General features: G+C 37.5%; 1 protein-coding gene across 1 annotated transcript in view; it reads right to left on the bottom strand.

Moving 5' to 3' along the window:
* Positions 1 to 7,574: 7,574 nt before the first annotated feature.
* The window catches only part of LOC107681109 (5-hydroxytryptamine receptor 3A-like), an 8,528-nt gene continuing 3,374 nt past the window's right edge, over positions 7,575 to 12,728 (bottom strand). Inside the window, exons 4-9 of the mRNA XM_016477273.1 lie at positions 12,018 to 12,127; positions 11,754 to 11,923; positions 11,285 to 11,445; positions 10,335 to 10,545; positions 8,358 to 8,588; positions 7,575 to 8,176 (exon numbers count right to left, since the gene is read on the bottom strand). Of these exons, the coding sequence (XP_016332759.1) occupies positions 7,887 to 8,176; positions 8,358 to 8,588; positions 10,335 to 10,545; positions 11,285 to 11,445; positions 11,754 to 11,923; positions 12,018 to 12,127 (1,173 nt within the window). The 3' untranslated portion in view covers positions 7,575 to 7,886. The remainder of the gene's footprint in view (positions 8,177 to 8,357; positions 8,589 to 10,334; positions 10,546 to 11,284; positions 11,446 to 11,753; positions 11,924 to 12,017; positions 12,128 to 12,728) is intronic.

Here is a 12,728-nt window from a genome sequence, read left to right as displayed (position 1 = left end):
ACAAATTGTCCACATATATCTGCTTAGTTTCTGTATTTTCAAGAAAATTATTGGTGTCTTCAGGGCTCCAGGGGTGCCATGATGATCTCAGATGGATTCACTTGAGACGATTTTTGTTATGTGATGATCATTTGGTCTATTTTCAGTGGTTCCACTGGCGACCGATCAGTATTGTAGTGTTTTATACACAGTTCGAAAAAGACAAGCCAAACATTCCTTGGATCGGAATAAGAGCGTTTTTCACACTGAATATCCTGCTTTGAGGGGGAAAAAAATTGATGTTTGAGAATCAAACTTACTTTCATTTCCTCATTCTTTTTTTGCCTCAGCAACAGGTTTGCTGATTAAACTTTTCAACCATGTCCCTTTAACATTCGGCATTTGTACTGCCCCTACTAGACATTTTTATTTGTTGTTTAAAGTACTTATGTTATCATTGCATCCCTGGAGTTGGCTCACTGTGTTCCAGTGTGGTGTTCTAGAAAGAGTAGCCATTTCATGCTGTGTTGCCATGCATGTGCCATTGAGGTCAAAACTAAAACTGTTTGAGTAACAAAGCACCAAGACGTTGTCTTTTTTTATATTAGCACTGAGGACCAATTGCCCTGTCGGACCAAGCATAACAAAGCTTTTTATGTAACAAAGCAGTTTCTCTCTTCCCCCTGTCTCTACTGGATCCCCCTCTCCTTTCCTGGCTTGTCTGTATTTTTTTCCTCCCTTGTGACAGCACAAGTGCCAGTCCTGTTGCTCTTTAAGAATATAGTGTTTTGTTTCTGGGGTTTTATTTTTGTTTGTTCTATTATTATTATTTGAATTGTTATAGTTACGTCTACCTCAGCACCTAATCTTAGCCTAATCTTAGAAGGTGCCCAATTTTTATTTTTATTTTTTTCAGTTTGTTGTCAGTTATACAAATTTTAATTTGCATTAGAGCTTTGCAACGGTCCTTTGTCTTTTCCAGCAACATGCTATTTTTTGTAGCACTACTTTCTGAATGTTGTGCTACAGATATTGGCATCAGTTTCCTGATGTAGTCTTTCTTTCGGTGTAGGATCAGACACATCTCTTTGTAACATTTCAGTGTTCTCTGATGGAGTGTGAAAAAAATAAAGAATTTAAAGAGATCGAACGCTGCAGGTTTTCTTCTCAGTGTTGTCACGAAGTAAATTTTGTGCCTTTAATAGTGAAAGATATTTTTTACATCCTACTAACAGTAGATTGTTTTTGTAGTGTTGTTTTTTTTTTTTATTTTGTTTTTTATTTATGAGTCTCAAAATAACAATGTTCAGTTGTATTCCTTAAATCTGCAGTTAGAAAAAAATAAATAAAAAAATGGACTTAAGTTTGTCTGGCTTTTTCATGTGTTCGACTCACAGGAGTTAATGATCCTTTATACAACAAATATTTTATAATTTATTCACCCTCATGTAGTTCCAAAGCCATATGATGGACTTTCCTGTGTGAATCACAAAAGGAGATGTTATGCAGAATGTTCAAGCTGCTCTTTTGTATAAAATCAAAAGTGAATGGTGACCACTACTGTATTACGTAATTTACATTTTGAGTTGTTATTTCTCAAAGTAGAAATAGAATGTTTCATGATGCTATTTTTGAAGTTTGCAATCTCCTGGTCACCATCCACTTCTGCACTGAAGAGAGAAGCGTGAACATTGGGATAGGTTTGTAACAAGATGAGGGAGTAAATTATATAATTTTTCACTAAAAAATGCATTTTTAAATTTATCTTGGACCGTAAATATATCAGTTTAGCATCAAATCTCTATTACAGAAGTGATTTGCTGTTCTTCATGATGCTTAAATGCCGTTGTTTATTATAGACAGCCTAGAGTCGGTAAAACAAGGCGAGACAGTTTCATTAAAAATTACCGATTAGTCTGATTCAAACGTATCTTTATTTAAAAAAAATACATGAGTAGGAAAACCTAATAATAAAAGTTAATGGCCAGTGTATTGTGAATATAGTGCGGTTAGCACCACCTGCAGCTGAGATAATGCCAAATATCTTACCAAGTCAAATATTACAAGTTAAGAGAGTAGAGGGACAAAACGAGACTGAACTTGATGCAAGTACATTATCCAATAAATCCTTCAGATAGTAAAGTGGAGTCACACAGGTAGTGAACAGGTTCTGTGCCTTCACTGCCTGCTCTCATTACTATTCGGAGGGAAATAGACTGAAACAAAAGCAGTCTCTGCTTCTCTTTTATTCTGGGGGGAGACAATAAACTGAGAATACAAACCTCAGTGCTTTAGAGAGTCTGCCTGTGTTCATTACATAGAGCTCTGTGTTAATACCAGGAACCATCTGAGCAAATAATGGCAATTCGCTGCTATGCTAATGCTCCCTCTGGTATTGTATCTGTCTAACTGTGTGTGTGTGTGTGTGTGTGTGTGTGTGTGTGTGTGTGTGTTTGAGTTATGATCCTGTTGAATTATTGTAAACATCTGCCAGTGTTAGGCTGTACGCACAGCAATAGCTCAGCGTAACTGCTGCCATCTTGTGTGAGCGCCACAATTTTTGCCTGTTAATTCATATTCAACAATTGTCTGATAGAATTGAAAACAAACGTTACGTGATCACAAAGTATGAACATTTTATTCATGTATTGATTCCACATATAATACAAATACAACACGGATATTATATCACAAGGATCTGTATACAATATAATACACTTTTCCATCACTAGACGTAATTTTTGCATTGTTGGTTCCCTGATAGCACACGTAGCCCTCATCACAGACGTCTATTTGACGTCTGCATTTACATCTGCAAGAGGTATTTTTAGTGTTTGCTCATTTGTAATACGTCTATAGGACGTTTCCTAACAGATGTCAAATAGTCGTTTTTTTAGATGTCTTTAAGATGTTTATGGTTTAGAATGTATGTAAAACTGACATCCTAAAGACATCTGTCAGATGTTTGTAAACAGCAGATGCTTTCCAGATCAAGCGGTCTTTAACAGACATCTTGTAGAGGGCTATCTGGGTTGGTTTTGGTTTTCTCTGAACACATTAGCAAATCTACAGCGAAATTTCGCGAACAAAAACGATCAGTTATTGTCAATAGCATGGATGCGTGTTAGATGCCGCTCACAGAAGTTAAGTTAAAGCAGGTTTTGTTGGTCAAAGCGGCTAATTCATTTGACCAATTTGAAATTGAGCGAAATGTCCTGTCCACAACTCTGGATCCTTTTGAAATGACTGAATTTAATAGAGCAACAGTAAATGAAGATAGTCACATTAGCGAAATTTCACGGTCAAAAAAGTTCCATTGTATAAACAATATGCATCAGAGAAACAATTGCGCAGCTTTTTGAATTTTGTCTTTGAACTTCCGTTTATGCGGTAGCTATAGCTTTACTTTGTAGAGTTAACGAAAGTTATCATGTGCATTGTAATGTTCAAAGTGGATGTCATAAATGTCAGTAGACCGTGAAGATTTTAAAACGAGCAGTTCATTCAGAAATTCGTACAACCCTTCATTCTGTGGAAATAGCCTACCAACAGGAAAACAGAAGAATGAGCGCAGTGCTGCTACACAAGCGATATATATTGTCAAGCGTAGTGATATTTAAAGCACACCTCACTAATAAATTCTGGCATAAAGTTGACTTGACGTTGGACGTTCGATATTCGCAAATTTAGGGACCGTCTCTAAAGTTACATGCGATATTGGTATACACTTTTCTAACTTCAATAGCATTTGAGGAGAATGACTTAGTCATAAAAACAACTGTAAACTGTTCATCTGTGTCAACTATAATGCACATCTTTTACATTTTTTATATTTATTAAAATAAACTGTAAATCATTTGTTAAAAAATTCTATTTTTTCACTACCGAATTGGCTCAAACGAAAATTTAAGGCTCAATAGCATTTGAGGAGAATGACTTAGTCATAAAAACAATTGTAAACTGTTCATCTAAGTGTCAACTATAATGCACACCTTTTACAATTTTGATATTTATTAAAATAAACTGTAAATCATGTGTAAAATATGCTACTTGTTCACAACGAATGGGCTCAAACGCAAATTTAAGGCTCAATAGCATTTGAGGAGAATGACTTACAGACTTAAAAACAACTGTGAACTGTTCATCTAGGTGTCAACTATAATGCACACCTTTTATATTTTTGGTAGTTATTAAAATAAACACTAAAGCATATGTAAAAATGCTATTTTTCACTACCAAATGGGCTCAAATGCAAAATATGCCATAATTTAAAGCTCAATGGCATTTGAGCAGAATGACTTACAGTCATAAAACCAACTGTAAACTGTTCATCTAGGTGTCAACTATAATGCACACCTTTTACATTTTTTATATTTATTAAAATAAACGTACTCGGTTACTAACGTAACCTCGGTTCTCTGAGATACGGGAACAGTACTGCGTCTGCTAAGACGCTATAGGGAAAACTCATTTTTCTCCAAATACTGAAGCCTTTTCAATAACGCAGTGTAACTGCACGGCTATTGGTTCGTGCAGAGAATTAAAAAAAGAACCGGAGCTGCACGAGCCTATGGAGACAAAGCCCGCCAGAATGGGTGGGGCATCTGGCAATACAAGCAGGCACTTCGCCATAGGATCCTCAGGTTACTGAGTCGTGCAGCTACATAGCACGGCTAGCAACGCAGTACTTGTTCCCGTATCTCAGGGAACCGAGGTTACGTTAGTAACCGAGTACATTCCCTATCGATACTTCACTCGTACTGCGTCTGCTAAGACACTATGGGGAACCAGTACAATCCCGCCGTGCTATGCTAGAGGAACGACTAATACTTGAACTTGCCTTAAGCACCAAATGGGGCCCAGAGAGACCAAGTATTTTGCAGGGAAGCCCCGCAGGAGGCAATAGGGCCAAACTCACAGAGGTCAGCCCGGCTCCGAGTAATCGTTCCAAGAGAAATTGTACAGCCTCGGAACCCAGTGGGGGCCAAGAGCGTACAGTGAAGAAGGCAGACGCCTGAATCACTGGTTTTGCCATATGGCCAGAGTGAGTCCATTTAAGCAGAAAGGACCCGGGCCTGTAAGGCTGGGACATCCAGATTATAAAACCTGGTAAATGTGGATGATGAGGCCCAGTCGGCCACCGCACAAATCTCTGCAATGGACACACCCCACTAGACCAAGCCCAGGAAGAGGCGACACCTCTTGTTGAGTGGGCTCTTACTCCCATGAGGCATTGTAGGCCCAAAGAAGAGTATGCTAGCGCGATAGCGTTGATTATCCATTTGGAAAGTCTCTGCTTTGTGACCGGAGACCCTTTGGTGCGGTCACTGAAGCATACAAAAAACTGTTCCGACTGCCTGAATGGGGTGGAACGCTCAATATATATTCTCAATGCCCTGACGGGGCAGAGTAAAGCAATTTTGTACATTTGATTTAAAGTTTATTTTAATAAATATCAAAAATGTAAAAGGTGTGCATTATAGTTGACACCTAGATGAACAGTTTACAGTTGTTTTTATGACTAAGTCATTCTGCTCAAATGCTGTTGAGCATTAAATTATGGCATATTTTGCATTTGAGCCCATTTGGTAGTGAAAAATAGGAATTTTTACATATGATTTACAGTTTATTTTAATAAATATCAAAAATGTAAAAGGTGTGCATTATAGTTGACACCTAGATGAACAGTTTACAGTTGTTTTTATGACTAAGTCATTATTTAATTAGTATTTATTTTAATTATTTCATTAGTTCTATCTCTTAAGATGAAACAGATTTTTTTAATGATCGTCTGAGAAAGACAGCAGGGTTCAGATTATATATTTGCTTTGCAAGGCCTTAGGAAGTTAAGAATCATGATTAAAGCGACGCTGGTGCTGCTGGCACCCAAGACCGCCCGTTTTCGGCTAAGGTCACGTGACCTTCTCTGCATAAATAGCTTTTGTGCAGCGAGCAGGGGGTCCCATCTTTGGTTGCTCTTTGACCAAGATATGATCTAGTGTACAAGGGAAGTTTAGACAGCGAAGGACTGAATGGTGGCCGTGGTCTTCTCAAATCCCTTCAATTGTGTTCCCAGCTAAGCCGTGCCTGCGGGCGCGAGCGGGCCCAGCCACAGCCGGTGGATGACCTCCAGCAGATGAATTTGCAAAACAAGTAACAGCCTACAAATGCCACTTGAAGCCATTTGTTATGACTGTGTATGGCTTTCAGGAATTACACTGCCAACTTCAGCCTGCCAACATTCCGTTCTTGGTTGATAATGAAATTCCTCTGGCACTAGAATCCTATTGTGTGCGCTCCAAATGCAGACTGTATTTAATATTACAGATACCAGTGAAACTCAGGAGTATGTTATGATGTCCCTAACATCAGCAGTGCCTTAAATACATTACATGGCCTTAGAAGCCCTCTGCTGGTCAAAGTTGAGTGCAAACATCAAGGGTCTATTGTTGTGGTGTTGTTGAATGGTAATTATGATAATATTGTTTTGTTTTTTTACATAAAGAGTAGCATTTGCTAACTGTTGTTCCTCACAAAACATTAAGTTTTATACCTAATTCAGGACTGTGGTGTGCTGATGGGATGGAGAGATGTTGCCGCATTGATTGTATTGGGATCAATGCTCCCATTTACTGTCTAACTGATTTTTTTTCTTTAATTATGTAGGATGTCGATGGCATTTATCCAATCACCCCAGGCCTGCTGAGTGCATTCCCAGTGAGGTGAAAATCTTTACAATTAGTACATTTAGTGTCACAGGCAACGACTAATACTCAACCGCCCTTGGGCTGGAAGAGAGAAAACACAATATAGACACAGTCCAACATCTTCTCAAGACACAGAAATACAGACAGTTTACAAGATGTTTACATTTCAACAACAGGATTGAATGTTTTTTTCTCGCAGTACTACAGATTTTATCAGGATAACAGAAGTGAAATGGAATTAAGGATTTTAATTGGAACCTAAAGGATAGATTGTTGTTTCATTGACTGCATAAAACTTCAATTATTTGATTCCAACATACGCAAATAGGGTTGACGTAAATACACTACTGTTCAAACATTTCAGCTCCATTTATAATCAAAAATACATTAAAAACAGAAATACTGTGAAATATTACAATTTAAAAGAACTGTTTTCTATTTTAATATATTTTAAAATGTAATTTAGTGGCAAAGCTGAAATTTCAGCCATTACTCCAGTCTGTTAGAAATCATTGTAATATGCTGATTGGTTAGACTTTAATGCGTCCTTGCTGAATAGAAGTATTAATTTAAAAAAAATATGAGCCAACTGACTTTTGAACGGTAGTTTATGTCAGTGTGATTAATCAAATGCAGGAAGGTGAATTTTTTTCTTAATATTGGAATACTCAGGCAGGCACAATACACTGCTGAAGGTTTTGATATGCCGTTTCACAGTGAGTTATTTATGTATTTCATATATGTTTTAAAGCATTGTTTGTCTGTGTTTGCTGCTTCTTTCTTTGACGTCTTTGAAACTATTTCCATCGGCAGAGACAACATAACCAAAATATGTGTCTAAAATGTGAATTATTCATTTTTAACTTCTTTATATGTTTTACTGTTGTAAAAAGGGAATATCACACTTGCAGTCGCGCTGTTGTACTGAATATGAGAAGACTGCGATATTATAACAATCATACATGTATGTTGTATGCTTTTCAGAGACGGCAGTTTAAAGAGCTTTCATCTGGCAAGAACAGCAGTCTACAAGTAATAACTCTTGATTTGAAAGCACATTTCTCCTCTATGGTACTCAAGTTAGTTATTCTCTTGTGAGATAACAATCAGATTACCAGCACTTCAACTACGTCAAACGCTGCATTTACATTAAGCAGTGAGACAGAACTGGCGCCTTCCCTCTGTGACCCACATCTGTGGTCAGACGTTCTGCCAGACGGACCACAGTGTGCCTAAAGTGATGCTGTAGGCCAACACGGTGAGCAGGTAGACGCGGAACAGCAGGACGTCCAGCACGTACCCCACCTGCAGCCACTCCTTAGCGATCTCCCTGCTCTCATCCTTCTTCTCCAGGAACTGGCGGATGGTGGTGATCTCGCGCAGGATGCCATCCATGACAGGAGATCCGCTGTCCCGCGTGGACAGCCCCAAACCCAGGTTTCTCCCAGAGTCTCTGGAGCCCTCACAGCTGTGATGGTTGCAGTGGACTGCTTACAGAATCAAAGGTCAATTTCAGAGCTTGTTTCCACCACCTAGAGAGCACATTTGCTAAGCTCCACCCACTTTGGTACTGTTGCCATGTCAAACTTTACCGATGCATGGATGGCAACAGTTGCTAAGGTAGGATTGGTCAATAACATTTAAGGCGGGGCTTAGCGAAGGGTCAGTTACCTGTGTTCATGTTGTTTTCTTTGTAGAGCGGCAGGTCAGATCCCTGCGAGAGGATCGAGCAGACCTTCTTGTTGCGAATGCAGAGCAGTATCGTGGCCTTCTCCAGCACCAGGTGTTTGACCCACTGGGGCACACGAGATTGCAGATCCTGCTTGTGCACCAGCCTCACGATCAAAACAGACTCGGTCAGGCTGATGACCAGCAGCGCCATGCATACCACAAAGTACACACCTACACTCAAATACACAGACATAACATATGCTTACATTCAGTGTTTCCTCTTATTTGTGCTCTTTCTGAGCAAAACAGAAACACAGAATTAAAATTTTCAGATTTTTACAATGTTTTCTAAAGAGTTTTAGATATCTCTGTCATCAAGTCTGCATTTATTTAAACCAAAATAGCCAAAACAGTAATATGGTCAAAACTATTTTGTTAATATATTTCAAATGTAATTTATTCTTGTGATGGCAAGGCTGAATATTCAGCAGCCATTACTCTAGTCGTTAGTCTCACATGATCCTTCAGAAATCATTCTAATATGCTGATTTGGTGCTCAAGAAACATTTCTGATTTTTATCGCTGAAAACATTTGTGCTGCCTAATATTTTGATACTTTTTTCAGGCTTTTTTTGAAGAATAGAAAGTTCAAAAGAACAGCATTTATTTGAAATAGTTTTTTGTTTATGTTTGTTTGTCTATCACTTTTGATCAGTTTTATGCATTCTTACTGAATAAAATAAATTTCTTTCAAAAAAATCTCGCTGACCCCATACATTAGAAAGGTGTATGTAATAATACCTGGTCTTATTTTATACAGCAGTAGCTAAACACAGATAAATATATATGAAGAGTTCAGATGCAAAAGCCTCTAAGTGCCGTCTGAAATTTTCATATAAAATTAGAATTGTTATCAGGCTCCTATGCTTATGTTCAGTTCTTTCTTTCACTTTAATGGGATAGAAAAAGACCTATACATTGCCATTACAGTAAAATTACTGAACCTAAGCATAGGAGCTTGATAAAAATGCTAATTTTAGAAGAACATTTCAGATGGCTTTTGCATCTGAACTCTTCACATATATATATGACCCATTAATTTAATAATTGTAAACACTAGATAGAAGGAAATGCTGATAGAAAAAATGCTGATCATCTATACATAGTCACGTAATCAATGCCACAAATTTGCTTATTTGATTGGTGACCTAGAAATAGTGTAGAATTTTAAATATTTAACATTTATTGTCTTGTTCATAATGTTTCTCTGTTGTAAATTTTTCAAAATCCTAAAACATTTATTCCCAGGTTTAAATTGGATTTTAAATCCCAAATTTCCACTGTATATATTTATGCTGTTTCAGCATGATAATATTACTAAGTTACCCAGAGGTCAAGCATTGTTATTTTTCTGTATTGTTGTATTCTATATTTACTTGTTTTGTTGAGCTCTTATAGAGGATTTATTTCTCTCAATACCTTTCTTAATAAAACGAAACAAACGAAAATGCAAGCCCTCTGTAGTCTTTACTGTGTTAGTGTTTGAAAGCAATCGCATTGGAACTTGAAACCTCTGCAGTGATCTAGGCTGTTCTCCTTATCTCTCAAATTAATCAGCGTGTGTATTTCCGCACAAGCTTCCTCACAGCTGCACTTCCATATTGAAAATCAATGGACATGTGGATTGACTTCAGTTGGAAAAACTCAAGAAATGTCTTGTTTTTTGCCTTCTGACTGTTGCCATCAGAAGTGCGGCCAGCTGAGAGGAAACTGTACTGGATCACACCACTTGCTACAAATAACAAAAACCTCTTTATCTAAGGACATTTAATAATGTCTAGATGCAGTACACTAAATTACACGTCACCTCTCACACACAATAATAATCTTCAGGAATCAGGAAATAAAGAATGAATGATTGAGTGACTTTTTGAAATGCATCAGGTCATGTTCTATGAATCAGAAAGACCTCATTACCAATGAGAGGGGTCCCTATGGCAGTCGCTGGCAGAGTGTCAGAGACGATGATGAGAAAGACAGAATAGCCCAAGAGCAGGGTGATCTTGAAGGATACTCTCTCGCCGCTGTCTGGTGGCAAGTAGAATCCAACGATGTCCATCACCATCAGGAATACACTGGGCAACAGGAGGTTGACTGTGTAGAACAGAGGTCTGCGTCGGATCACAACCTGACGATAAAAGAAAGAGATGTCTTTCACATAATGTTGATCTTTCTCAGTTTGTTTTTATTTCACTTGGGTACTAATTTAAAACTGCTTTCTAAAAGAAATGTGACCAGACATTTGGACCATGTGCATTTAGTGGTGCACTAAAATACATTAATGGTGTGAAATACTACAATTTAAAATAACTTTACTATTTGAATGAAATTTTAAATGTAATTTATTCCTGTGATGACCAGACTGAATTTTCAGCAGTCTTTACTCCAGTCTTCAATGCCACATGATCCTTCAGAAATCATTTTAATATACGCATCTGGTGCTCGAGAAGGATTTCTTATTATTATCAATGTTACTATTTTTGTGGAAACTGATGAATAGAAAGCTCAAACACATCTTTTGTAACATTATTTGATAATGTATGCAGATTATGTTTACACAAAATTATTAATGTATTTTAATACCAAGAAGTGTTGGAACACATTTTCTTCTGTAGCGGCAAATGTTGATGGAATATTGCTCTGCTAATACATATTGATCTGTAGCTCATTTTTAATTGGTTAAATTGTTGGGGTTATAGCTCACAACACTCAATAATAATACAAAGCTGATACAGTTATGTTTAATATAGTCAGTAAGACTTCGGTCTGTCCTGACTGCAAAAAGCTTTTATTTGTATCCCTGACATTTTTCATTTGCAAATGCTAATGTGTGCCATGGCTTAATTTGGCATTATTACGTTACTCACATGGAACTTCATTTCGGCATAGTAATCATCATTATCTATGCTGAACTCTTTGTATGTAGAGAGGACGTGAAGCAGCTCCCATTCTCCCTGGTTCATGAACACACTCTTGTCGTTCATTACTTCCTCAGGGGTTCTCATTAGTGTGATGTTGATGTCTTTAGCTACGGGATGAGATCAGGTTAAAGGTCAGTTCATTCAGCTTTCAGGAAAAGCAATGTTGTCTTCGAATCGTTTCTGAAATGCTACAATTCCAGGACATCCTTATTTCTGCTACGTGTTGTTTTTGTAAAAACAACTTTATGCTTGTCTGTATTTTATTAAGCTTTCATGCTTCGGAGTTTCATAAATGATTTAAGATAGATCACATCTCTCAAAATCCTTTTAGACTTGGATTCTGTGTGTAGGAGGTACATTTTGTCACTGATGACTGAATGATCTCTCTCAAGCTCATTGAAATGCGTTTACTTACTTGTGTGTAGCCAGCTCTGGAAAGTCAGGCTGCATTTTTGGACATCATAAGGAAAGTTGTAGATGTTGAGGGAGCAGGCGGTCACTACCTGGATAGGCTTATAGTTGCGAACAAGCCCAGTATGGCCTACATAGACGTAAGGAATTTCAGGAGACTTTCCTACATCCACACTGCAGAGGACAGAGAGAGGGAGCAAGCAGGCAAAAGGGTTCAGTAATTCTACCGTTAACGTCTCAATTATCTCATTATGTCAAGTCTACTCACAATTCATTGATAAGAATATCAGGAACCCAGATGTTGGCAGTGGGAATGGATATCTGTTTAACGTCATCAAATTCTTCTGGATCCCACGCAAGGAACTCGTCTATCCATTGCTTTTGAGGTTAGAGAAATATCAAGTACAAAAACTGCACACTGTAAAAACTATTAAGTCTCAATAGCCTTAATTAAGTATAGCAAGTAACTGTTCTTGTTTAATTTAGAGATGTTATAAACGAATCTCTGACTACTCGCGGTGTTATTGACAGTGTTGGGGGTAACTCATTACAAGTAATGCGAGTTACGTAATCAGATTACTTTTTTCAAGTAACTAGTAAAGTAACGCATTACTTCTTTAATTTACAAGAAAATATCTGAGTTACTTTTTCAAAAAAGTAATGCCAGTTACTTTGTTTTCCCATTTATTGACTGACAGCTCTCCTGTCCCCATGTTGAGAGAAATCGGGAGTACAGAGGCGTTGTGTGCGCTGTGTGAACATGATGTTACTGTAGTTCTAGACTAAATGTGAATGTGCATTAATTCATCCCACGCACAAAAAAACAGATTTAGTATTCATCAAAATGAATTAAAACAGTGAAATGCAAACTCAGAATATGACGCAAACCTGCAATAATTAAATATGTTAAATAACACAAATGTATCTAATCCCATTTTATTAACCAATGTCTTTGCTGCTGACCTTTGATGATCCAGTT

This window comes from Sinocyclocheilus anshuiensis, unplaced genomic scaffold (assembly GCF_001515605.1).
Source record: "Sinocyclocheilus anshuiensis isolate Anshui unplaced genomic scaffold, SAMN03320099.WGS_v1.1 scaffold412, whole genome shotgun sequence".
Taxonomy (NCBI): Eukaryota; Metazoa; Chordata; class Actinopteri; order Cypriniformes; family Cyprinidae; genus Sinocyclocheilus; species Sinocyclocheilus anshuiensis.
The sequence above is the reverse complement of the archived record's forward strand: the minus strand, read 5'-3'. Positions and strand labels throughout refer to the sequence as shown.